The following is a 27,401-nucleotide window of genomic DNA, read 5'->3' as shown; positions in this document are numbered from 1 at the left end:
TTACTCAATCTACTGATATCCTTGTAACTCACAAATTTCTGTAATTATCTTAATTTTGTTCTTCCTTGCTGTTTTCCTAAGGTGTGTTTCATTGTCTTTTCATAACTTTTCTGAGATGAATTTCAGTTGGCTTATTTTCACTAATTTTTATAATGACAGTATTTATCCCTGAACAGAGCTTGGACTTGGACTACATTCCTTAATATGTTCTGCTTCTTACAACTAACCAAATAATCTGTCATTGAATTTTTTTTTTTTTTGAGATGGAGTTTTGCTCTTGGTGCCCAGGCTGGAGGGCAATGGCACAATCTTGGTTCACTGCAACCTCCACCTCCTGGGTTCAAGCAATTCTCCTGCCTCAGCCTCCCAAGTAGCTGGGATTACAGGTATGCGCCACCTTGCCCGGCTAATTTTGTATTTTCAGTAGAGACGGGGTTTCACCACGTTGGCCAGGCTGGTCTTGAACTCCTAACCTCAAGTGATCCACCAGCCTCGACTTCCCAAAGTGCTGGGATTACAGGAGTGAGCCACCGCGCCTGGCCAGAGAAGCTAGTTATTCTGTTTCTTCGTAATCTGTGTCTAATATCTTTCTCCATTTGTTCAACACCTTTTTGTTGGATATTCACAAGAATGTACCGTGACGGGTCCACTCTGAATCCCTCCGGCAATGACGATGACTCCCTCATGTTATCTAGCAGACACCGAACTGTTTTATGTGTGCCCTACTGTTGTCGCAGCAGCCCAGTGAGGTAGGGACTATCTTTTACCCCATTTTGCCCTTGGGGACACTATGGCTCAGACAACTTAGCTTGTCCAAGGTCACCTAGCAGCAGGCTGTAAAGCCAGACTTGACCCCATTCTGGCTTCAAAGTTCCTATTTTTCATCTGTCACAGATTAATGGTAAGTTCACCGAGAATGCAAACAAGATATGCGTTTGGCTACAGCCTGGCAGCTGGGGCTCCAGGCCTTCAGGCTAAAGGAACAGTTGGAAGGATGAGCAGAGCAGGAGGGGCAAAGGGGGTGACCTGGGAAAAACGCCTGGGGGCCTCTGTTTGCTCAAAATTGACTAGTTAAGTCACACACCATACCTGCCGCCGGCCACGTCACTCTTTCAGAAGGCTTTCCTGTTCCAATGAGGCCCAGAACCTGAGAAATATCTCTGAAGAAACACCCTTGGCCCTTGCAGCCAGCTCCCACAAAGTCTGGCAGCACCCCCAGCCCAGCTGCACGATAAGATAAGACGTGCCCAAGGGACCTGGGGAGAGAAGCCAGACTGGTGACACCACACTGCTCCCTCCGTGACATCTGTTCACAGCAGACACTGTCCCTCCAGGGACTCGGAGCTCAGCCAAAAGGCCCCAGCTTTTAAGACCAGCTCTGTGGAACTCCGCTAGCACTGCCCATCCCGAGAGCTTCTGCAATCAGAGTTGCCCCCAACCCTCTGACCAACGTAGTAGGTGAGTCAGCACTCAGTCCTGGGCAGCAGGTCTTAGTAGTCATGACTAGCAGAAAGGGCCTTGCATCAGGAGAGCGCACAGCCCCAGGTTGTTGACGTGTGTGCAGCTGGGCATGAGTGACAGGGCTATTTCTGCCCACCTAAGTGCTCTCAGCAAGCAGGAGGTGAAGGGAGATGCTGCCGGGAATTGTAAGATCTAGGCATGGCACCCGCTGCTTGAACCCTGCTAAGGACTGGGGCCCCAACACCCTGCAGTACCTAAACTGCCCTGATGGTTGGTTCACACAAACCACATGACGGTGAGAGGCCCTCACAGCACTGAATCCAGAAACAGGAGCCAGAGAACCTAGGGACTGTCATACCATTTTGAAAAGAGGCACCACTCTCGCTGAACTTCTTTTCTCTGCCACCTCCCTATAACCTTGATAGTAAGTGCTAGTGTCCTGGGTTCTGATCAGCTGTAAGCATCAGCCTCCCTATAACCTTGATAGTAACTGCTAGTGTCCTGGGTTCTGATCAGCTGTAAGCATCAGCCACAAAGGACTATGCCCTTGACAGGCTTCCAGGCGCCCTGGGCAGTGGCTGGGCGGACTGCTGTAATCCCACCAGGCAGCTGCGTCTGTGCAGGTTCCCGCAGGTGCCCCTTTCACACAAGAGCCACGTTCCTGGAAAGTTGTTCATCAACTGAGTCCTATTGGGGCTGCAACGCTGAGGGTGCGTTTTTAGACTATGAAGGCACAAAGTTGCCACCCAGCCAGAGGCACAGGGTGTCGTCCTCCACCCCTCCCTTTCCCCACCCTCAGCATCCAATAGCTCACCCAGTCCTGCCAGTTCTGTTTCCTCACCCTCTCTTGGGGCAGTCCCATTTTTATACCCACTGCCAATGCTGTGCTGCAGACCTCCAGCAGGGCTCCCAAGCGTGGCTCTCCGCTCCAGCCCATCCTTCGAGCCGCTTCCATCATGGTCCTGCTAAAATGCTGCTACAGCACAAGGCTGAGGCAGGAGGACCACTTGTTTGAGACCAGGATTCCAGACCAGCCTGTGCAATATAGCAAGACACCGTCTCTACAGAAAATAACGAAAATAAAAAATAAAATGCTGCTCTAAGGATGCCACTAGCTGCGGATAACCTTCCTACTTACCGCTCCCTGCTGCCCTCAGGACAAAGCCTAAAAGTGCCTCATCAGCCCCTCCCTGATCCGCTGCCCCACACTGCTCCACCTCTGCTTTCCACCCGTACCCTAGGACCCCTTGGGTCCTGCCAGGGAGACCCCGCCCTCTCTGAGACGGCTGCCACAGCAGCCCATCTGCCTCACCCCACGGAGGAAAACTGAGTCCAGGAGACAATCGTCCCCTAAATGTACCATCTGTTTCCCCCCTTCCAGAAGTTTCTTGAGAGCAGGAGCCATATGGATTCATCTCTGCATGCCCAGCCTGAGACATCAGTGCCTAGGACTCAGGAGGCCTACCCAGCACATGCTTGTAGAAGAAAGAAAGAAACAGGGAAGGTGTTTTTTGCTATTTATCGCATATTTAATTTCATCTTTATTATATTTTTCCTGATTATAACAGGATGATGTCTTAGGTGTGAAAAATTAGAAGTGGAAGTGTTACAGCTCTTCTAGAATTTGTCTAGCAGGTTTCCTGGTTTTTACTGAAACCAAACTCCCATGAGAAAACAACCTACAATTGGGAAAATACATAACTTAGAAAGAAAGGGAAAGTCCTTACTGTGATATAAATTCCTCCCATATCTGTTTCCTATGCTTATTCTAATGCATAGAAATATAAAGTAGATCCTCTGAATACTTTGTTTCATTTTTACCAGTATAGAATCATATCATGTTCTTACTGACTTGCTCCCCACTAAATACATTTTAGATATCTTCTGTATCTAATCATAGGGATCTACCTCATTCTCTTTGTTTTGTTTAATTTTCTCCATTGTTTTTTACTGATTGAACAAGAACACCTCTCTCTTTTCAAAGACATATGTAGTGTTTAATTGTGTGGTTGTAGGCAAGCTTATGTAGCCCACACTCCCTTGATTACAGTTTGGCTCATTCCCAGTTTTTGACATTATCAATAATGATGCATTGAATAGCTTGTCTTTTTGAGCTTTGGGGAGCATTTTCTGTGGGAGACTTATTCTGTGGGAGACTCCTAGAAGTGGACTTACTAGGTAAGACTATTTTAAATTTTAATAGATAATTGTCAGATTGTCCTCCAGAAAAATGATTGTAACAATTCTGGTACGTTTGGTAGTAATTTACATTTCTACCAAGGATGTGAAAGTGCTTGCTTAGCCATGTCTTCACCAACACTGAGTATTATCAGTCTCTTAAGTCTTCACCAATCATGTAGGCTATCATATCTATTACACACATTTGTGATGTTTCTTCAGGGGCTTGCTTGTTTGTACTCAATTTTTCTGTTGGCTCATTTTTAAGGCCTCCACAGACTTCAGGATAATCAGTCCTTTGTGCTCTGTGCAGCAGTGTTCCCCCTGTTTCTCTTTGTCTCCTAATTTTGTGTGGTGTGTGGTGGTCGAGGAAATGGCTGGAGCACACACTCTGAGGGCAGGCTACTTGGTTTTGTCTGTAACTTACTAGCTGAATGACCACAGTTTAGTTACTTAACCTCAGAGTCCCTTAGATAAGGACAGTACTTATCCCAGGGATTGTTATGAGAATGACACAACTTCAGATATATAAAGTGTTCTGTGCACGGTTTGACATGAAATGAGCGCTATAAGAGTATATGCTATTATTATTTTGCATTCAAATAATTTTAATTTTATGCAGTCAAATGTATTAATCCTTTATGGCTTCTGGATTTGATGTCATAGTTATAAAGGTTTTCCTCATTCTAAGGTTAGAAAGAGATTCACAAAGAGGACTATTTGAAGGAGTCTGTGGGGAGTCCATTTGGAAGATGGCTCCTCCCTTCCTTCCCTCCCTTCCCTCCCTTCCGTCCCTTCCGTCCCTTCCCTTCCTTCCCTTCCTTCCCTCCCTTCCCTCCCTTCCCTCCCTTCCCTCCCTTCCGTCCCTTCCCTCCCTTCCCTCCCTTCCCTCCCTTCCGTCCCTTCCCTCCCTTCCCTCCCTTCCCTCCCTTCCGTCCCTTCCGTCCCTTCCCTCCCTTCCCTCCCTTCCGTCCCTTCCGTCCCTTCCCTCCCTTCCCTCCCTTCCCTCCCTTCCGTCCCTTCCGTCCGTCCCTTCCCTCCCTTCCCTCCCTTCCCTCCCTTCCCTCCCTTCCCTCCCTTCCGTCCGTCCCTTCCCTCCCTTCCCTCCCTTCCCTCCCTTCCGTCCCTTCTGTCCCTTCCCTCCCTTCCCTCCCTTCCGTCCCTTCTGTCCCTTCCCTCCCTTCCCTCCCTTCCGTCCCTTCCGTCCGTCCCTTCCCTCCCTTCCCTCCCTTCCCTCCCTTCCGTCCCTTCCCTCCCTTCCCTCCCTTCCCTCCCTTCCCTCCCTTCCGTCCCTTCCGTCCGTCCCTTCCCTCCCTTCCCTCCCTTCCCTCCCTTCCCTCCCTTCCGTCCCTTCCGTCCCTTCCCTCCCTTCTGTCCCTTCCGTCCCTTCCCTCCCTTCCCTCCCTTCCGTCCCTTCCGTCCCTTCCCTCCCTTCCGTCCCTTCCCTCCCTTCCCTCCCTTCCCTCCCTTCCCTCCCTTCCGTCCCTTCCCTCCCTTCCGTCCCTTCCCTCCCTTCCCTTCCTTCCGCCATTTTTCTGTCTTGTAAATTGATTTGGCTTTTCACATAGTGGGAATTTTTTTCAAGGGGAAACCTATCTGTGTTTACATAGTGGAAGGATGACACACTGGTCTGGGGACTATGTTGGCTGTCGTTTCATGTCTAAAGTGTAGGCCTGTGTAGGTCGTCCCCTCCCTTCATGGATAAAACAACTACTAGTTGTCAGTAAGTGCCAGCCTCATACTACGGCTCCTACCCTGAAGGAGTTCACCATCCAGTGAGAGAACGGATAGTGATCAGGTGGGAGGTGTCACCAAGGCCCTGTGGTGGAAATAACCAGCTTAATGGAAGGAAGAGCTTCCTGGGTGGACGGCGAGGAAGGGCCCAGAGGGCATTTCAAACACGGGGGATGGGGTGTTCAATCTGTTCTACAAATCCTGGTGACCTGCCTGTGAGGCGCGGGGTCCCTGGCCACCCCCATCCCCCACCTGCACAGAGGCCCCAGGGCAGGGAAGAATGGCTCAGCGCTGGGCAGGGTGAGATGGACAGTGGTCAGAGGCCAGACCACAAGCATCGGGCCAAGACTAGGAAAGCCCAGCTCCCCTCCCAGCTCTAGAACTTCACTGGTCAGAGAGCCTGAAGAGCCCTAAGAAAGGGACTTCAGTCCTCTGGGGCTCCCTTTGCATGTCCTTACAATGCAGCCTCAGCTTCTGTCCTTAGGCAGCTGTGCAAATTCTGTAAGATGGTGCATGTGCAGACATTCTGTCCTGCACAATAAAAGTGGACACCTTTGGGGTACTTCCTGCCGCCGCTTGACCGGGAGTTGCTCCCGCCATGGGGGCTGTGCTGTGGGTTCAGCCTGTCTGCATTGCCAGGGGTTCCTGGGCCTGCTTCCTGTGGAGGGGCAGCTTCACCCTGGATGCAGACCTCCCCATTTGCAGCCCGTCCTGGTGAGCTGACTCTTGCCTCCTGGTCCCCTAGTCTTTTTGTTGACCCAGATCAGGACTCTAGTCCAATACTATTGAACCCTGGCAGAGATTCTCCACAGGAAGGGCTGAGCCTCCTCCTCCCACAGGTGTTTAGTAGCAAGAAAAGAAACTGCGCTTGGGGAGCCTACGCTTTCCCTTTGGCCTTGTTTATCCCAGATGTTGGTATGAACCCCTCTTGGCACTGGCAGGGGTTCTACCATCTGCTCACACTAAGGGTTAAAGGCCTGCAGAGGGGACAGTGAGCTCTTCCATCCAAACTTCAACTCCGTTCCACAACACCAGAGCCCAATGAATGGCGTCCCCCATGGGCAACAGTGATTCTCATGCCAGCATGGCCCCGAAGGTGAAGGTCACTGCAGAGGGATCCCCACACCTGGATTCCTACGATCCAGTCAGAGGGCACAGAAAGGCACCTGGCTGTTGGGAAAAGGACCCTGGTGGGAGTCACAGAAGCCTTTGTCCCAGTTTCAGCACTGCCCAGTTCTGTTGCCTTGGAGAGGTCCCTTGCCCCGATGGTTCTGTGTCCTGATTTGTAAGACGGGAAGGTTGGACATAGGGCCGAAACGCATGCCCTGTGGGCGGATGGGAGCTTATGCACTTTGAGGTTGGATGCCTTTGAGTGGGCGTGCGCTGCCCAGGGAGAAGCAGCTCCCACCCCTTCCTCCAGTGAAGGCGTTGGCCTTTGCATTTTGCGCTGTTCCCTGGTCCAGGCTTTTGAGAAAAGAGCCAGCAGCCTCTGGTCTTGTTGACACCATCATCTGAGAGTGGCAGGCCACCAGAGGGAAGGGCTAAGGACAGAGCCAGATCTGGCTGGGCCATCTCACCTTCTGGAGGCCGAACTTGACCCGGGATGGAAATAATGAAGCAGCCACTGGCTTTCCCAAGGCCTGTGATCCTCCTGGTAACCAGAAATCCCAAGTTCTTATCTGCTGCTCTTCCAGGTAGGCTGGGCTAGCTTCCCAGGGCCTGCTCAGGAGGGCCCTGTGCTGAGAAGGGTCCTGCATTTGGTCTCATTCTCTGCTTTTGCCATCTTGAAATTCTGAATCTTTTTTTTTCTTTTTTCCTGTTTTAGACTTCATTCCTGAGGCTCACTCTTAATCAATTTGAACGAGGGGCCCCATATGTTCCTTTTTACTGGGCCATGCAAATTACTATGGGTTACATTAATGCTCATCTGGAAACCTTTTCCAGTCTCCTCTGTTAGGGTACTGGTTCCCAACGCAGAGCTTCTGTGATTACCAGAAGAACACTGAAGGAGTCTTCTTGTCTGTCTGGAGCCAGCTGAGATGGCCCTGAGATCCAAGAGCCTCCTCCACGCCCCTAGATGGAGGCGCTCCTGTTCTTCCACCCTTTGTGTCTCTCACTTGGCACCCATTCCCATAATTAATCACAAACTCCGTCTGAGCTATTCCTTTCTGAGCCATGCCCTCTGTACTCTGACTTGCACCAAATAGACAGATGCTCAATAAATATTTGCTGATTGGCTGGAAAGCAAACAGAGCTATCATCTCAGCACAGAGTTCAGGACATTGCACACAGTGGGTGCTTAATCAATGCTGCTGACTCATCCGCAGAGCAGGCCAGGGTGCAACACAGTGTGGCCGTGCCTGTGCTCAGCCCAGGCTTCACGTCTCCAACCATTCCCTTCCCTTCCCTCCAACCGTTCCCTTCCCTTCCCTCCAACCGTTCCCTTCCCTTCCCTCCAACCGTTCCCTTCCCTTCCCTCCAACCATTCCCTTCCTCCAACTGTTGCCTGCCTGATGAGGATAGGACTGACACTGAAATCCTGGGTGGCGCTGTTGAATCGTGGGGCTTCCTGGTGTGGGATTGCCCCCGGCGAACCTACTCTTTCCCTTTGGCCTCGTTTATTCCGGAAGTTGGTATGGACCCCTCTAGGCATGGACAGTTCTACCATCTGCTCACGCTAAGGGTTAAGAGCTTGCAGCAGGGAAGCCCAGAGCCCCAGAGCCCAGTGAATGGCGAGGAGAGAACCGCTGGTGGCAGGTGAAGGTCACTGCAGAGACAGCCTCCATTTCATGGCGGTGGAAATGCAGCCTTAGCGAAAAGAAGGATTTGCTTTTATTTATGTGTTTATTGAGACGGAGTCTCGCTCTGTCTCCCAGGCTGGAGCGCAGTGGCGCCATCTCAGCTCACTTCAACCTCCGCCTCCCAGGTTCAAGTGATTCTCCTGCCTCAGCCTCCCAAGTAGGTGGGACTACAGGGGCCCTCCACCACGCCCAGCTAATTTTCTTTTATTTTTAGTAGAGACGGGGTTTCACCATACTGGCCAGGCTGGTCTCGAACTCCTGATCCACCCGCCTCCACCTCCCAAAGTGCTAGGATTACGGGTGTGAGCGCACCCCTAGCCTGCTTTTATTTTTAATTAAATTTTTGTTTTTGTTTTTGTTTTGAGAGACGTCTCACTCCATCCCCCAGTCTGAAGTGCAGTGGTGCAATCTCGGCTCATTGCAACCTCCGCCTCCCGGGTTCAAGTGATTCTCCTGCCTCAGCCTCCTGAGCAGCTGGGATTACAGGCACCCGCCACCACACCCGGCTAATTTTGTATTTTTAGTAGATATGGGGTTTCACTATGTTGGCCAGGCTGATCTCAAACTCCTCATCTCATGATCCACCTGCCTCCGCCTCCCAAAGTGCTGGGATTACAGGCGGGTGCCACCATGCTCAGCTAATTTTTTAATTTTTAGTAGAGATGGGGTTTCACTATGTTGGCCAGGCTGGTCTCAAACTCCTGACCTCAGGTGATCAACCCAGCTCAGCCTCCCATAGTGCTGGGATTACAGGCGTGAGCCACCGTGTCCAGCCAAAAAAAAGTTTTTCATGGAGGCAGGGTCTCGTTGTGTTTCCCAGGCTGGCTGGAACTTCTGGGCTCAAGTGATTTGCCCACCTCAGCCTCCCTAAGTGCTGGGATTAAAGGTGTGAGCCACCGCACCTGGCCAGGAAACGATTCTGTCCCCATCCCTGTAGTTCCAAAATGCCCTTGGAGAAAATGATAAGGACCATTTACATTTGCAAAGAACTTTACAGTTTGTAAACCACTTTCATAAACATCATTCTCAAACTGTCCTGTAAGTCAGGACAAATACTTAAGTACTAATTATCTGGTTGTTGCTTTAACATTTTGGGTTTTTTTTTACTCCAAATGTTCACTGAAGAAAAATTAGAAAATACAGGTAAAGCAAAAAAAGAAAATAATATCTGATATCTTATCGCCTCAAGACGATGCTTAATATTTTAGTCTGCACCCTATCAGATTGATCTAAGTATATAAATATAGATCTTTAAAAATAGGTTAATGCTATCACTGTTCTGTAATCTTACGATCCCCATTTTTAGTAGGTGACTGAGAGAGCTCCCAAGCCATGCAGCTATGAAGGGGCAGGGCCAGGTCTCCACTCCGCTGTCCTGGTTCTAAATGTCCACGTCCTCAAGCCAGGCTGCCACTCACACTTCGAGGCTTTGCAGGGGTTGACCGCCTCCATTTCATGGCTGTGGAAATAGAGCCCCAGCAAAAAAGAAGGGTTTGCTTTGATTGGGCTCAGGGTTGGAGACCCCAAGCTGTCCTGGTATCCCACAATTCAGCATGGGCAAGGCTGGGCCAAGCTGGACCTGGCTGCTCAGGAGTCCCCACCTCTGCCAAACTGGACTTTGCCTTACAGTGAACAGTCACAGTGATGACAGGGGTCAGCTGTCAGGCGGGAGGCCCAGAGGCGGCAGGTGCCAGGTGGCAGCCTCAGGCTGTGAAGGACTGACCCCAGAGAACAACTGGATATCTGTTTGGTGGCCTTGGAGGTCTCTCGTTCGTTAGTATTTTTAGAAAGAGGGTGAGGGCACAGCAGGGACCTGACACTTGCCTGGCTGCCCTGGGGCATCGCCCTGAGCTGTGGAAAGGGCGGTTCTAGCCTGAATCTGGGCCAGCGCTAAGGGCAGGACTAGCATCCTGCCTGCCTGCATCCATTCATTCATTCACTCTAGCATGCCTGCCTGCCTGCGCCCATTCATTCATTCACACTAGCATGCCTGCCTGCCTGCGTCCATTCATTCATTCACACTAGCATGCCTGCCTGTGTCCATTCATTCATTCACACTAGCATGCCTGCCTGCCTGCGTCCATTCATTCATTCACTCTAGCATGCCTGCCTGCCTGCGTCCATTCATTCATTCACTCTAGCATGCCTGCCTGCCTGCGTCCATTCATTCATTCACACTAGCATGCCTGCCTGCCTGCGTCCATTCATTCATTCACACTAGCATGCCTGCCTGTGTCCATTCATTCATTCACACTAGCATGCCTGCCTGCCTGCGTCCATTCATTCATTCACTCTAGCATGCCTGCCTGCCTGCGTCCATTCATTCATTCACTCCTGAGCACAGGCTCCCAGCCAGATTCTGTGTTAGGCACTGGAGGAAAGGATTCCCCAGGGCTCTGGCCTAAGAGCTGCGGGAGGAGGAACACAGTGGTGAGGACAGACCCGGGTTCAAATCTTGCCTCTGATCTCCTAGCCGTGTGACTTTGGGTAAGTTCCGTCCTCTCTGGAGCCTGTTTCCCCTCACAGGGCCTCTGTGAGAAGTGAAGGGGGATGCAGAGGGAACCTGGCCGCACATGGGGTCAGTGCAGGGAGCCAGGGAGAGGCTGTGGATTGGAATCCCTCCAGGGCTGGGCTTTTTGCGTGTTCAGCGTCCACGGAGAATCTGGTTCTCAGGACACCTTGGGGCTGAGTTAGACATCGCCTGGGACTTACGTTGACTTTTGCTGAGGGTTTTGCTGAGTTTGGCAGCAGCTCACCTATTTCACCAGATACTGGCTTCTCACCATGAGGAGGAAGGGGTGTCTCCTCTTTCTACAGACGAGTGAGCTGGCAAGCACCGAAGCTGCGTGAGTTGGTCAGCAGCGGGATCAGATCCTTGCACCCACTTGCCGGCCCTCCCCTGCTTACCTTCTCCCCAGAGCAGACCCTGGCCCCCTTCACAGAGCTGCTGCTCAGGTGCAGGTGTCAGGGCTGGGAGAATGTGTGACTGGCCACATTTCGAATCCTGAGGGAGGACAGGAGAGCCCCGGTATGAGGACCCAGGCTGGACCTGCTTTGCTGGCAGGGAAAAGGCATGAGTCCTAGGGCCAGGGCAATCCAGGCAGGCTGGTTCCAGGCCCAGGCCTCCTTGGATTGGCTGAAGCTGGCAGGCGCAGCAGATTCAGGCTGGCCCACCAGTCAGGAGGGGCTTTGATCCCCGGACTCAGTGCTCAGGGACTTCTCTATCTTGACCTCCTGGGCCCCCCGAGCTCCCTCCGGATAATGCACCAGTATCCCTGCCTTGTCTGTAGCCTGTCTCATCTATGGGTCTATGGCCAGGACCCAGGATACTGCTGAGCTCAGGGACAATAGACACACACATGCACACAGAGACAGACACACACACAGACACACATACACACACAGAGACACATGCACACACACACAGAGGCACAGAGACACGCACACACAGACACAGACACACACATACACAAGACATGAACACACACATTCACACAGACACACGCACAGAGACATGGACACACACATACACACAAACACACATGGATACACACAGACACACAGGCATGCACACACAAACATACAGACACACACACAGACACACAGACACATGCATACACACATTCACACAGACACTCATGCACACACAGACACACATGCATACACACAGACACACATGCATACACACAGACACACACACACAGAAAACACATTGTGTCTACCGTGGCATATGGAGGGGAGTCAGCAGTGCAGTCGAGGTGTTTGTATACTATAGCCATTGGCAGGCACCCCCAGAAGGTGCCACAGAAGAGGTTCATGGAGTTCAGCTCACCCTGGTCCTGCCTTTGAAGTCTCTTCTGAATGCAGTGAATGACAAATGGCTATATATATATATTTTTTTTTTGAGACAGGGTCTCTCTCTGTCATGCAGGCTGGAGTGCAGTGGCGTGATCTTGTCTCCCTGCAACCTTTGCCTCCCAGGTTCAAGTGATTCTCCTGCCTCAGCCTCCCGAGTAGCTGGAATTATAGGCGTGCACCACCACATCTGGCTAATTTTTGTATTTTTAGTAGAGATGGGGTTTCACCATTTTGCCCAGGCTCATCTCAAACTCCTGACCTCAAGTGATCCACCTGCCTCGGCCTCCCAAAGTGCTGGGATTACAGGTATGAGCCACCACACACTGCTGACAAATGCATCATTCATTCACTCCTTCATTCATTCAGCACTCCAGGTAAGGCGCCCCCTTGTTCCCATGAAGCTTTCCCATTGGGGAGGGATGGATAAGCTCTCTATCTCCTGGCTTCCCCCTTTATACACTTTATACAGGCTCTGGATTCTGTGTCCTTAACTGCTACAGCCCTGGAAGCATAGGCTGTGTAAGTCCCTCAACAATGGGGACCAGTCTAAAATATTTATAGGTAGCATATCTAGATCATTCCAGAGGGGAGTGAATGGATCCAAACCGTCTTTTGAACCAGCAGCCAGAGGCCCCAGCAGCTCCTGTCTTCCCAGCCCAGTGCTTATTCTCTTATTCTCTGCTAAGCTTTGTCATTTTAGGGGATTAGAATAGGATGTAAACCGAAACGTGACTGAGGCAGATCTCCATTGAGGAGAGATTTGTTTTGCCAAGGTTGAGGGTGAACTCAGAGAAAAGAAACACCGTAGGATCTGTGACCTATGCTTTTTCCAAAGAGGATTTTGGGAATTTCAGTATTTAAAGGGAAAGAGCAAAGCAAGAGGGGAAGGTTTTTTAAAAGGAGGTTGGGTAGGCAGTGAGGCTTGGGGCACATTCTTGTGAGGCTCTGATAGTGCTCGATGAATCTACATTTTACATGTGACAGGAGGGAGTGGGGGCAGATCAATTATGTATTTGTCCTGGGCTCAGTGAATCCGCATTTTATGTAAGATGAAGTAAGCATGTGAAATGACTGCCGTTTGGGAACACAAGGAAGGCAGTTGTTTTGTTTCGTTTTGTTTGTTTGTTTTTGTTTTGTTTTGTATGACTCCATGTCCAAGCTTAACTTTCTCTTCGGCATGGTGAATTTGGGGGTCTCAAGATTCTAGTTTTCTTTCGCAGGGGCTTCGGGAACGCAGGGATCTTCGTTGTATCCTAGATGCCTAGCTCGTGCTAGGAGCTGGAAACAGGTTTGTTGCACTGAACTCAGTAGGAATCTTGGCAGGCTGTCTGCAGGGCTGGGTGGGGTGGGAGATTCACCACCTTCCCTTTTTCCCATCTCACTGTCAGATCTGATCTACTTCATGAGGTCTCACCTGGACGATAGCCAGAGACTGTAGGCTCAGCTCTCATTGCTTCTTATTCTAATTGCCTGAAATCCCGAGGAAATAACTCTTACCTTTTGGAAATGTATAATCTAGTGGGGACATACAAAACTCATATACACCCTTATGTGGAATGTTGACATTTTGCTTCATGATTAATTGTTCTGAAAGTCCTTTCCACTTACCCGTGTTTAGGTTTCCTGTCTGGATTTAGGCTCCACCACAAAATTTAAGGTTCAGCAAAAACAAGAGGCTCTAAGTGCTTCTGAGTGAGGACATGAAAAGGATCTGGGAATAAAAGCACTAGACCCTTACAGACTCATGAGGAGCAGCAGCCGGCAGCACTGGGCTGGGAAGACGGGAGCTGCTGGGGCCTCTGGCTGCTGGTTCAAAAGACGGTTTGGATCCATTCATTCCTCTCTGGAATGATCTAGATATGCTACCTATAAATATTTTAGACTGGTCCCCATTGTTGAGGGACTTACACAGCCTATGCTTCCAGGGCTGTAGCAGTGAAGGACACAGAATCCAGAGCCTGGCTGGGTTCAGAGGCCAGCTCTAATACTTAAAAAATGGGTGCCCTCGGCCGGGTGTAGTGGTTCATGCTTGTAATCCCAGCACTTTGAGGGTGCAAGATGAGAGGATCCCTTGAGGCCAGGAGTTCAAAACCAGCCTGGGCAACATAGCGAGACCATATTCCTACAAAAAACGTTTTAAAAATGTAGTGTAGTGGTGTGCACTTGTTGTCCCAGTTACCCAGGAGGCTATGGCAAGAGGATCCCTTGAGCCCAGGAGTTTGAAGCTACAGTGAGCCATGATTGCACCACTGCACTCCAGCCTGGGTTGTAGCAGGGCAAGCCGCAGACAACACCCCTCAGACACCGAGTTAAAGAAAGAAGGGCTTTATTCGGCCAGGAGCTTCGGCAAGATTCACGTCTCCAACAACTGAGCTCCCCGAGTGAGCAATTCCTGTCCCTTTTAAGGGCTCACAACTTTAAGGGGGTCTGCGTGAGAGGGTCATGATCGATTGAGTAAGCAGGAGGTACGTGACTGGGGGCTGCATGCACCGGTAATTAGAACGGAACAGAACAGGACAGGGATCTTCACAGTGCTTTTCTTATACAAATAACTGATTACATCAGGGGTCGATCTTTAACTACCAGGCCCAGGGTGTGGGGCCGGGTTGTCTGCTTGTGGATTTCATTTCTGCCTTTTAGTTTTTACTTCTTCTTTCTTTGGAGGCAGAAATTGGGCATAAGACAATGTGAGGGATGGTCTCCTCCCTTAGGGTGACAGAGGGAGACCCTGTCTTAAAAAAAATAATAAAAATAAAAGGGTGATCTCGGGGCCTGGTGCAGTGGCTCACGCCTGTAATCCCAACACTTTGGGAGGCTGAGGTGGGAGAATCGCTTGAACTCACGAGTTCGAGACTAGCCTGGCCAACATGGTGAGACCCCATCTCTACAAAAATTTAAAAATTTTTCATTTCTAGTGAGTTTTCAGGTGATGATGCTGCTGCTACTTCAAGGAGCACACGTGGAGAACCACTGGCATATCGGAGAAAAACGCAGGCTTAGGATTTAGACACTGGGGCCATCCCTTAGTATCCGGTGACTTTGGGCATTTGACCTCTTTGAGCCTCAACTTCTTCACTTGTAGAATGGGACTACATCCCAGTTACTTGGGAGGCTGAGGCAGGAGAATTGCTTGAATCCAGGAGGTGGAGGTTGCAGTGAGCCAAGATCGTGCCAACATATATATGTATATACACACATATATGTGTATATATATATATGTGTGTATATATACACATATATGTGTGTATATATATATGAGACTAGTGTTGCTTCTCAACTTATGATAGAGCTACATTCTGATAAACCCATAGTAAGTTGAAAATATCGTAAGTCAAAATGCATTTAATACACTTAGCCTACTGAACTTCATAGTTTAGCCTAGCTTAACTTCAGCGTGCTCAGTCCACTTACACCAGCCTACTCCCGGGCAACATCATCTAACACAAAGCCTACTTTATAAGAGAGTATTGAATATCTTGTGTAATTTATTGAATAATGTACTGAAAGTGAAAAAGAGAGTGGTTGTATGGCTACTCGAAGGACAGTTTGTAAAGTGTATCACTTACGATGGTGCGAAAGCTGGGGACCATCTGTATTAATACCTGCTTTGTGGGGTCGTGCCTGACATACAGCAATATCATTGTTTAATTATTACTGTTTAAATTTTAGCAATTTTGTTAGCCCCTGAGGGATGAGTAGGATTGAAGTCAGCAGAGATCGGCTGGGAGGGCTTTGGGGAATGTCTCTGAGAACCTCACAGCTAAAGTGGGCACAGAGCAAAGAGCAAAAGGCCAGATGGGACTGGAAGCCCCAGAACAAGGTGCTGATTGGGAAAGTGCTCTTGTTTAGGGTGGATATCGAGAGGGAGCAGATCGATTATTTGGAAATTTCTGTGTGGTAGGTAAATCCACGATTAACTCTGAACCCCGAGATGACAACAGTCTTTTCTGAAAGCCACTGACAAAACGGCCTCTTGCAGGGGAGGTGGAAAATGCTCCCTAAGAGCGAGCACGGAGGCCGGGGTGGCGGCTCGCGCCTGCAGTCCCGGCACTTTGGGAGACTGAAGCAGGAGGATCGCTTGAGCCCCGAGGTCGAGGCTGCAGTGAGCTCTAACGGGGCCACCACCCCGCAGCCTGGGCGACAGAGCAAGGGCCTGCCCCAAGAAAACAGTGATAACTAAAATAAATAAGCAAGCAAGCAGGCCCGAGTTCCGGTTTCAACGCACGTGCTTTCCTGTTCTTCCCTACACACTCCGCTTCCGTTTGTAATTTATGGCCCCCTTTTGTTGGAGAGAAACCCGTCCGTCTCCTCGATCACAAAGGGGTCAAAGCCCGGGTGTGCCCGCGCCGGCGGGTGGAGCAGGGACCTCGCCGCGCTGTTTCCTGGCGCCCCCTGGTGGACAACGGCGGCGCCGCAGGCCCTCCGGGGAGGCCTCGCCCCACGTGGCCGCTCGGTGCTGCAGCTTTAGGCCCCAGTTTGCAGCTCGGGGCAAGGGCTGGAACTCTCAGTGAGACTGTGCCCAGGGCTCAGAGGAGGTTTCTGGACCAGTTACGTATTATTGCTGGAATAACACGCAAAAGAAACCCCACCCCGACGTGGATTAGAGACTGTTGATTTTTAAGGGCGAGATCACTGCTCTTGGCTGCAGTCAGGAGCCTGCATGCGGCCTGCCCCAGACAGAAGGCCTCAGGGGTCTGGGCTTTTACAGCTTTTGGCCTGAAGACCAGCTGCAGCTTCCAGCCCCAGTCATTCATTCCCTGAGGCTCCCTCAGGACTGCTGAGCAAAGGCAGGATCTAGGGAAAAAAGGGCTCTCCCTGCAGTGGGGGTGTTTAAGAGCAAAGATTCACTCCCCAAACTCCTCTCCCCCACCCAGAAGCCACTGTGCCTGAAACCCCACCCTTAAAGAGCCTTACTTTTGCCTTTTATGAAAAAGCTGTCTCATAAAAATTCAATGCGATCATCATTCATTGTGTACCTCATGTGGGCAAGGTGCTGAGCTAGGCTCCATGGAGACTCAGGCCTGTGGAAGATGGGGTCCGGGTGCTAAAGTGGGCAGCAGAAGGAGCCGTCTCAGGAGGACTCAACAACGCCCAAGGCCAGCACAGGCCAGGGAGCAGGCGACCTTCTTTCAAACAGGGCCTTGGTGGAGAGCACTTGGGGACAAGGTCTAGAAAGGAGGGGAGGCTTTCCCCGGGGGGAGCATGGTGAAGAAAGAAAGGCCTTTAGTCCTGGAGCAGAGCAGGAGCAGCTGGGAAGGGTGGGGTGTGTTCAGGGAACAGTGAGTAATCTGGTGTGGCCCGCACGTCTGAGCATCACAGAGCCTGGCACAGGGTTCGCTCTTCAGGGGTGGGAGGAGGAGCTGGGGACCAGGCTAGAGAGGTGGGTGGGGCCCCCAGGAGAGAGGACTACACTTGAGTAGCAATGACCCTGGAGACCCAATGCAGGTGGGCTTGTGTGAGTGTTTCCCTTCCTGCAGGCGGCTCGAAGGCGAGAGCCAGCAGGAGCGAGGAGAGAGGCTGCCCAATGGGTACAGGAGGCATTTCAAACACCATGGAAGTTGTTAGGACCGTAAATGGTGCCTACTTCAAAACTGGGGCTGGGACGGGCCCTGAGTCACAACACAGTATTTGAAATGCCTCTAGGCCCACACGTGGGAGTATAATCCTGTGTGGGATAGATTTCCCTCTCATCTCATATTTGTTTAATACTTCACAGTTTTCAAAGCACATTCACCCACATGATCCTATTGATCTTTCTAACAGCCCTTTGTGCTAGACAGGGCAGATATTATTCCCACTTCAGAGGAGGACCAGCTAGGGTCTGGGTGAGATGAAGTCATAAATTCACTTTTGTTTTAACATGTTTATTTTAACCACTGGCCTTTTGGGGGTATGTCTTGGTCTGTTTTGTGTTGCTGTAACAGAATAACTGAGACTGGGTGATTTATAAACAATAGAAGTGTATTTGGCTCATGGTTCTGGAGACTGGCAAGTCCAAGAACATTGCACTGGCATCTGGTGAGGGCCTTCATGCCACATCCTTTCCTGGTAGAAGGTGGCAGGGCCAGAGAGCTTGCAAGCACGAGAGAGGAAGGGAGCCAAGCTCATCTTTTTTTTTTTTAATCCTGAGATAACCTGACCCACTGCCATGATAATGGCATAAATGAGGGCAGAGCCCTCATGACCCAGTTGCCTCTTAAAGTTCCCACTTCTCAACACTGTTACAGCAGGGATTAAGTTTCCAACCCATAAACTTTAGGGGGCACATTCAGACCATAGCAGAGTGCATATTTGCTTTTGTTACAAATTTATCATTATTATTATTTTTTTTTTTGAGATGGAGTCTTGCTCTGTCACCCAGGCTGGAGTACAGTGGCACAATATCAGCTCACTGCAACCTCCCTCCATGCCTGGCCTATTTATTTATTTATTTTAGAGACAGAGTTTTGCTCTTGTTGCCCAGGCTGGAGTGCAGTGGCACCATCTCGGCTCACTGCAACCTCTGCCTTCCCAGGTTCAAGCGATTCTCCTGCCTCAGCTTCCCAAGTTGCTGGGATTATAAGCATGCACCACCACACCCAGCTAATTTTGTATTTTTAGTAGAGACGGGGTTTCATCATGTTGGCCAGGCTGGTCTCGAACTCTTGACCTCATGATCCGCCTCCCAAACTGCTGGGATTACAGGCATGAGCCACCTTGCCCGGCCAAATTTATTTTTTAAGATAGTTCATTCACATGTTTTAAAATTCAAAAGGTACAGATAAAATTCCTTCTCTCAACCCTATTCTTCCAGTCACCCAGGTCCCTTCTTACCAGTTTGAACCCTTTTGCCTTTGGGTCTTTGGGTCTAGTGCCCCTTCTGAGGCAGCAGTGCAGGGGCTCAGGGACACAGCCCCACTGCAGATTCAGGAAAGCCTCAGACAATTTTCACTCAGGTAGAGGTTATGCCTCCTCTTAGTAAGTGTGCATGTGCACCCTATGGGACTAGTCTTCTTTCATCTTAGGCTGCATATGTTTTTGTTTTTTATCTGTTTTTTTGTTTGTTTGCTTTTTGTTTTTCTGTTTTTTTCCTTTTAGACGGACTCTTGCTCTGTTGCCCAGGCTGGAGTGCAGTGGTGCAATCTTGTCCCACTGCAACCTCCGCCTCTGAGGTTCAAGCAATTCTCCTGTCTCAGCCTCCTAAATAGCTGGGATGGCAATAGGCATGCACCACCACACCCAGCCAGACTGCATGTGTTTATCTTTCGATCTTAAACTCCTTGGAGTAGGGAGTATGTCTTCCACTTCTTGGGGGCAGTAGAGTAAGGGTGAAAATTATAGGCTCTGGGCCTGGTGTGGTGGCTCACGCCTATAATCCCAGTACTTTGGGAGGCTGAGGCAGGTGAATCACCTGAGGTCATGAGTTCGAGACGAGCCTGGGCAACATGGTGAAACCCCGTCTCTACTAAAAATAAGAAAAATTAGCTGGGCGTGGTGGCAGGCGCCTGTAGTCCCAGCTACTCGGGAGGCTGAGGCAGGAGAATGGCATGAACCCCGGAGGCAGAGCTTGCAGTGAGCTGAGATTGCGCCACTGCACTCCAGCCTGGGCGACAGAGCGAGACTCTGTCTCAAAAAAAAAAAAAAAAAAATTAGCTGGCTGTGGTGGCACACACCTGTAATCCCAGCTACTCGGGAGGCTGAGGCAGGAGAATCGCTTGAACCCTGGAGTGGGAGGTTGCAGTGAGCTGAGATTGTGCCACTGCACTCCAGCCTGGGCGACAAAAGTGAAACTCCATCTCAAAAAAAAAAAAAAATTACAGGCTCTGGCACGTAGAGGATCGGGATTTAAAACTCTGTGCTGTGTGATCTTGGGCAAGTTACTTAGTCTCTCTGAGCCTCCATTTTCTCAACTGTGATGATGATGCCCTCATCTACTTCACAGAACTGTTGTGAGGACTACATAAGGTGACTCATGTCCTGTGTTTAACCCTGTGCCAGGCACAAGGTATGTCCTCTGTAAGTGGGAACCACCATCGTTCCAGTGTGCTGAGAGCCCACTGTGTGTGCACACAGTGGGACAGGCCCAGGCACCCTTCCCAACTGAATTCTGACAAGGGGACTGACACCAAATTAAAAGCTCACCTAAGCCCCTTCCTTTGAACGAATCACTCTTCCCAGGCTGGGACCCACCCTTTCCCTTTGTGAGAAATCAGCTTTCCAAAAGCCTAGGTCGCCACTGTCCCCTTCTCAAGGGAGGCCTGGCTTTCCCGGGCAGTCGGTCATTTTGAGGCCACCAGCAGGGTGACAGGCCCCTGTTCCTCTGGGCCTGCTAGTGTGTAGCCCTGACTGTGCGCTGGCACACAGGAAGCTCTCACGTGGGTGTTCTCAGGGCTGGCAGGAACGACTCATGGGAGGGTCACCCATGCCCTGCAGCGGCCTCTCAGCGATGTCCTCAGCCCCCGGGATTCTCCGCTCAGAGCTGGCTTTCCCATCCCTAGATTACTCCATGCTAGGAAGGACCCAAGGAAGCCTGTGTTCCAGTCCCTTCGACCTCGCAGATAAGAAAAGGCGTCCAGTGCTCCCAGCCCCAGCTTGCTCACTCATTAACGCAGGGCTGGAATGTGGTCAAGGTGCCTTTGGTGACACCCTCCGGGCTGCTACAACTCCCCTCACCAGGCCTACACTTCCCATGGGACACACACTGCCTGCCACAGGCCCCAGGGCCTAAACACACTGATCTGCGGGCTCCATGGCTTTTTGGTAGGGCAGTTACTTACCACTCTGGGGTTTACCCAACCTCCACGGCCCTCTGGGAGAACAGCCCTGTAATCTTGTTTCCAAGAAAGAGCAGAATGATCTGTTAGTGCTTATGGTCCCCACTGACCATAAAGTCGATAAACAATGAAAAACATGTTTACTTTTCTGTTAAAAAAGGCATTCCTTTCCTATCCAACCTAAGTTCTGTAAATAAACAAAAATATAGGCCAACAAGGATTAAGGGATAAAGGGCTGTCTGGCAGAACAATGAAGCAATCCTTGACTTCAAGGGATGGAATCGCACCAGCGTTAGGAGCTGGGACTTGGCAAGAGGCCTAGGTGACAGGGAAGTCTGAGCTGGAACGAGAGAGGAGGGCGCGGAAGAGGGAGGGTAATGACTGTGCCGGGCAGGCCCAGGAATGGGGCAAACCGCTGGGTCTGTGGTGTCCCCCACCCCCCTGCCTCATCCCATGCCAATCACCACCCCACCCCCCTGCCTCATCCCATGCCAATCACCAAACCCACGTCTGCCGGGCAGGCCCAGGAATGGGGCAAACCGCTGGGTCTGTGGTGTCCCCCACCCCCCTGCCTCATCCCATGCCAATCACCACCCCACCCCCCTGCCTCATCCCATGCCAATCACCAAACCCACGTCTGCCAGGCAGGCCCAGGAATGGGGCAAACCGCTGGGTCTCTGGTGTCCCCCACCCCCCGCCTCATCCCATGCCAATCACCAAACCCACGTCCTCTTGTTGCCCAGATGCCCAGGGGCGTCCAGATCAAACTCTGGATCTACTCCCACCTTCCCTGCACTGGCCGCGCTCCAGCTTCATGCCGCCCCAAACTCCCCGTCTGTCCAGGTGTCATTGGTTGGCCAGATTTTGATGGGCAGCCTTTCCCACAGGCAACCGCGCCTTGAACAGGGACTCTGGGAGCCGAAAGCAATGAGTCTTGGGTCAGTGTCCTGCTGCCCTTGAGTGGCAGGGGAGGGGCAAGTGGGGTGGGGCAGAATGAGACCTGAGGAAGATACCGAGAGCCAGCCTCATTGAGAGAGGGATCTCAGCCTGGGAAAATGGGAACCGCTTGGATTCTGTCCTTCCTTCTGTGAAGCAGCAAAGTGTCGTTCTGCTGTCCATGGCCTCTGCCCTCCAGAGATGGGATTTTCCTCCAGTTTTATAGCTGTGGAAACTCAGCACCAAAGTTCCAAGCCCAGAGGCAGAGCTGGGCCCAGAAACCATCAGTCCTAGCCCACCGGTCCCCTGCTCCTCCAGGATCAGCAGAAAAGGGGCGGGGAGTGGGCAGAGCCCTGTGCGCTTGTGGCGGGTGGAGGCCGCCAGCCCACCCGGACCAGCTCTGCAGGGAGGGCGCAGAGGCCAGGGCCAGGGCCAGGGTAAGGGGAGGGCGGCAAGCGAGAGCCAGCGGTGAAGGGTCCGGTGAAACAGGAATGACTCATGCTGGGTGGCTCTGCTCCTCAGTCCAGCCCACATTCCCGGGTCTCTGTTCCCGACCCGCCTGGGCCTGGCCTTAAAGGGCCAGCTCCTCTGAGCAGGAGCGGGGGCCACCCTGCTGCGCTCCCCACTCCTCTGTCATCCTGACCCCTGTGGAGTTGCTCCCAGTCCCTGGGCTGTGGGCGAAAAGGATGACCCCCTGCAGGATTTAGGGCTTTATCTGATCCACACCTCCCACTAGAAGGGAGGGCCCTCAGGTCATTCCATCCATCCCTCTGCCTCTGAGCAGGGCTGCAGCTAAACTGGCCCACAAGGATTAGTAAAACCCGTTCCCTGCTTTTAAAGATGCTGCAATGAGAGGACCCCTTTCCAGGCACCTTCGCCCAGGGCCTCACTGCCGGCCCTTCTGCCCGCCGTCCCCTGGGCTGCAGGTTGTGCTGGAGGCCCCTCCCTTCTGGGTCTCCCCACCCCACGCTGGCCCCATTTCAGCTTCGGTGGATTCTTGAACTTTGGCTTGACGCACGCGTTTGGTGGGTTTTAGTTCGGCCCATCCAGACTTGTGGGCGAGGCTCCCGTCCTGGGCCTCGGAGGGGTCCAGGTTTCCCATTAATCCCGTCCTGCGCGTGGGTTCCTCGGGTGGAAACACCATCCGGCAGCCGCGGTGCCCAAGTCACTTCTCTGGACCGCGCGCGCCACCGTGTGGACACTCTGGAGAACCGGCGCCTGCGGAGCAGGAGGGGACACCCTGATCCCGCCCAGCACCCGCAGGGAACGGCAGGCCTGAGTCGGCCCCGCATTTAGAGAGGAAAGGATGAGGCGCACCCCCTAAGCACACTGCGAGCCTCACGTCCTCTGTGAAGCAATGGCTCTTAGATTAATTTAACAAAAGCCAACCAGCTCTGTTAAAACTTACAAATAGCAATACCTTCCATAGAGGTTGGGAAGACCTCCGTGCTGCCCGAGTACTCACCCCTGCCACCCCCTGCCACCCCTTCCCCCACTATTTGGTCAGTGCTCAACACATACCACTAGAGGTTTGGGTTTAAGGTTTTGTCCACTGTTAACAATACATTTGGGGGGAAGGGGGTCTGTCTGCCTCCGAGCTAGACCAGGAAGGAGAAAGGGCAAAGCTTGCTGCTACTGGACAAACTGGAGGATGGGGAAGAGAGAGGAGGGGTGGCACAGCCATGGGGCAGGGAGGCCAGGGGGCACAGTTGAGCCTGGGCAGAGACACTTTGAATTTGGGGGCAGGGGGTGAGACTCTCTTGCCTAATGAGTGCTCTTGGAGACCGAGGACAAACCTTCACCAAATGGGCTAAGACCACAGGTTGCAGCCTTGGGGCTGACAGCGACCATGGGCCTTTGTGAAGTGTTGGCCCTGGGATCCCTGGCCCTAACCAACCAGGCCAGCTGGCCCTAGACAAGCCAGCCTTGCTTGAACTGGATTTCCAAAGGCCCTGAACGCCGTGTGTGGCCTCCCAAGTCCATGCAGGTCCTCATTCACCCTCCGTCCCTACCTCCTCCAACCTCACTGGCTGCCCCCAGCACCAGCTGAAACCCCGGCCCCAGCAAAATCAAACACGAAGGAAGACGGGAGAGATAGTGAGCACTCCATTCCTTTCGTGCCTATGGCCTTTTTTCTTATTTCTGTGGGCCCTGGGCCCCAGCCTGATTTTGGTGGCTGTCAAAAGGAGTTTGCCAGGGCCTGTTGTGAGCAGCCTGTGGCCCAGTGCTTACCCGGGATCCCAAGGAGGGACAGCAACTATGCCTTGTTTGGCATTGGGGTCCTCACAGCCCCAAGCACCGCCTGGCATGTACACTCAATCTATTGAATGAATGCTACCCGCTGGTCTCCATTCTACTCTCCCAGAGAAAGTGTTTAAATTGCTCCACTGGCCAAAGTGCACACTCCTGATTACCCTCTGTGAGTCCTGCCCCGACCAGAAGTTGAGGACACTCAGAATCTCAATAATGAACAACCCAAGTGCAGGGAGCTGCCCCGTGTAGAAAGCTGATGGCCTGGAGTGTGGTCAGAGTGAAAGAGCCACTCCTGTATGTTTGATCCTCCAGTGACTGGTCCACAGAGTCAGAGAGGGGCAGCCTGCGGGGCACAGTCTGCCAGGGTGGATTCCATCAGAGCAGGTGCTGTTAGCACCCATGACCACCCTGTGCCTCTTGAATGTGTCTGTGCGTGCGCACCCTCCTGGCAAACAGAGCAAAGGGCCAGGAGCTTGGAAAGGAAGCGGGAAGAACAGGGTGGAGACATAGGGCTGAGCTTTGAAGGCAAACGTTAGGAGAAGGACTGGGGAAGAGAGGCTCCCTTCTGTTGGCCTAGGAGAGGATTGGTCCAATCTGTAGTCAGGCATGTGGATTACAGCTGGGTCTCCAAAGACGAGTGCCCAAGACCATATTTTAGGATAAGAAAATTAAACTTCTATTTTATATTGAATTTTATGTAATCCTTTCAAATGTTTCTACTTTTGCATATTTTACTATATATATAATTGGTCCAATAAAAATATGTATAGTTGATAATGGAAGAATGTACATATATTGAGGATGCATGGCCAAAACAGTTTTTAATGCTGAGATTACACTATCAAGAAAGTCTGGAGACCACTGCATTTCAGAGTTTTGTTTTTGTTTTTGTTTTGAGATAAGAGTCTTACTCTGCCACCCAGGCTGGAGTGCAATGGTGCGATCTCTGCTCACTGCAACCTCTGCCTCCTGGTTCAAGTGATTCTCCTGCCTCAGCCTCCCGAGTAGCTGGGATTACAGGCGTGTGACACCATACCCAGCTGATTTTTTTGTATTTTTAGTAGAGACGGGATTTTGCCATGTTGGCCAGGCTAGTCTCAAACTCCTGACCTCAAGTGATCCCCCTGCCTTGGCCTCTCAAAGTGCTGGAGTTACAGGCATGAGCCACCGCACCCAGCCTCATTTCAGGGTAGCCTAAGGGCTCATAGAATCCAAAGGTTCTGATAGATAGGTAAATCAGTTAGCCTATGTGTAAATCAACTGTCCTCTGTGTAAATCCCTGAGGTACAGAGAAGTGAAGTGACTTGCTGGGGCTGCACGAAGTACAAGGAACATTCCAGACCCTCTGAGACCTGCCCATCCAATCATCCACGCATCCATCCATCCATCCATCCACCCACCAATCTCTCCATCCATCCATCCATCCCTTCATCCATGAAGCTTTATTTTATACTTCAAAACAAAATCAAATGTAAATTATGCTTCAATAAATCCTAGCCAAAAAAATTAAAAGCAAATTAAGATTGTTTAACTAGTATGCATCACTGTGCATATATAGGCATGTATCCATCTATCCATCCATCTGTCCCCACTCAGCAGGTATCTGTCCTGTCGTGGTGATCTGCTGGGTCATCTTCCCTACCTTCAGGCCGTAGCATCCTTCAATCCATCCGTCTGTCCCCACTCGGCAGGTATCTGTCCTGTCATCGTGATCTGTTGGGTCATCTTCCCTACCTCCAGGCCGTAGCATCCTTCAGAGTCCTCCATTCCTTCCTGTCTCACCTTGCTCCACTTCAGTTCCTTTTCACCCTGATCCTAAATCAATACTATAACTTTTAAATAACTCTCCCTGCTTCTAGCCCTTCCTGGCCCAATCTGTTCCAAGCACCACTGCTAAATCAATCTTTCAAATACTCTTGAGTGACTGCAGATTGCCCTTGGTCATGGCGCCCAGTCTGAATTTCTTGGCCCAACCCAGAGGCCCACAGCATATGCCCTGTATGGTGATTCTGTCTTTTGGAGTTAGTGGCTTCTGGAGAAGCTTTAGTAAATTATGCTTCAATAAATCCTAGCCAAAAGTAATAATTAAAATGACGTGAGTGTTTAACTAGTATGCATTACTGTGTGTATACACTCATGCATGCATGCATGTGTATGCTGAGAGCCTGTGTCTGACAGCGTGTGTGCCTGAGCAGGGCGGCAGCTCCGGTGCTCCTGAGGGTTGGAAATCCAGCCGATGATCAGCTGCTGAGCTGTGCACCCTGCCTTGGGGGCCACGGCATTATGCGAGAGGAGGTGCCTTTCTCTATTTCATCCAAGCCTCCAAGCTCTTTTTATTGTCTTCTCACGTGCTTTCCTCTCAGAGGAAAAGAACACAGCCCAAAGCTGAGGCCTGGCCCAGGTAAAATAGTGAATAGGGTGAGGAAGGTGCATTTTACCAGCAGCAGAGAACCCTCCCGGCTTTCTCCAGCCAGATGTGTGAAGGTGTGAGGGAAGGGGTGACTCTCCAGGAAGTATCAACTGCAACGGAATGTCATTTCAGAGTGCAGAGGTCCTTATGGGTTTTCTCGTCCAACCCTTCATTTTATCAGGCCATGAAACTAAGGGTGTCATTTGCCCTGAGCTTCCCATCTGGTTTGGAAAGAGCTTTAAAACCTCTCTCCTCTCTCCCACCTCTCAACTGCTTCCCTTCCAGAGCTCCCCTTGGTAAGTCTGTGCTTTCTCCCCTACAGCCTGGAAGCTCCGACCCCAGGAGAAGCCAGCCCATCAACCTGAACCATTACGCCACCAAGAAGAGCGTGGCGGAGAGCATGCTGGACGTGGCCCTGTTCATGTCCAACGCCATGCGGCTGAAGGCAGTGCTGGAGCAGGGACCATCCTCTCACTACTACACCACCCTGGTCACCCTCATCAGCCTCTCTCTGCTCCTGCAGGTGGTCATCGGTGTCCTGCTCGTGGTCATTGGTGAGGAGCCCAGCCTGCAGTCAGGCCTTCTGCCTCGGCACCTGTGGCTGGCAGAAAGGCCCCACGTGTCCCCTGGGCCACCTGCATTGGCGTATGCAGCTTCGCAACCACACGCTGACCTGCAGTCAGCCCTCCGCTAACAGAGGCCCAAAGACCAACTTGCACCCCGTGAGGGCAGCCGCCCTGTCCTGTCTCCTGGTATCCCATGGAGCAGACCCTCCGCAGTACCTGCTGAATGACTGCGTCAGCACCTCGCTAACTGCTGACTCACTCACTCGCTCACCGCTTCTTCCATGAGCACTCGTCCCCACGCTTACAGGACCCAGCTTAAGTTCCCAAATCCTGGTGGGATGAAGCACACTAGGGTGCCCCATGTACTGGTTAGCGAGGGCAGAGGCATCTCAGCCTGATGACGACCACCTCCCTTGATTTCTGCCACATGGGTTTCTGAAGGGCCCCTCTC

The 27,401-nt window shown here is 51.5% G+C and overlaps 1 protein-coding gene and 1 non-coding gene across 5 annotated transcripts in view; both read left to right on the top strand.

Moving 5' to 3' along the window:
* The window catches only part of NINJ2 (ninjurin 2), a 98,591-nt gene that overhangs the window by 70,005 nt on the left and 1,185 nt on the right, over positions 1 to 27,401 (top strand). For all 4 annotated transcript variants that reach the window (XM_004052486.4, XM_055357483.2, XM_063693746.1 and 1 more), the window contains one exon: positions 26,707 to 26,938. In XM_004052486.4, the coding sequence (XP_004052534.1) occupies positions 26,707 to 26,938 (232 nt within the window). The remainder of the gene's footprint in view (positions 1 to 26,706; positions 26,939 to 27,401) is intronic.
* Positions 3,063 to 3,122, top strand: LOC115930305 (U7 small nuclear RNA). Its single transcript, XR_004066948.1, has one exon. It is a non-coding gene; the product is annotated as a U7 small nuclear RNA (small nuclear RNA).

Source organism: Gorilla gorilla, chromosome 10 (assembly GCF_029281585.2).
Source record: "Gorilla gorilla gorilla isolate KB3781 chromosome 10, NHGRI_mGorGor1-v2.1_pri, whole genome shotgun sequence".
NCBI lineage: Eukaryota > Metazoa > Chordata > Mammalia > Primates > Hominidae > Gorilla > Gorilla gorilla.
The sequence above is the reverse complement of the archived record's forward strand: the minus strand, read 5'-3'. Positions and strand labels throughout refer to the sequence as shown.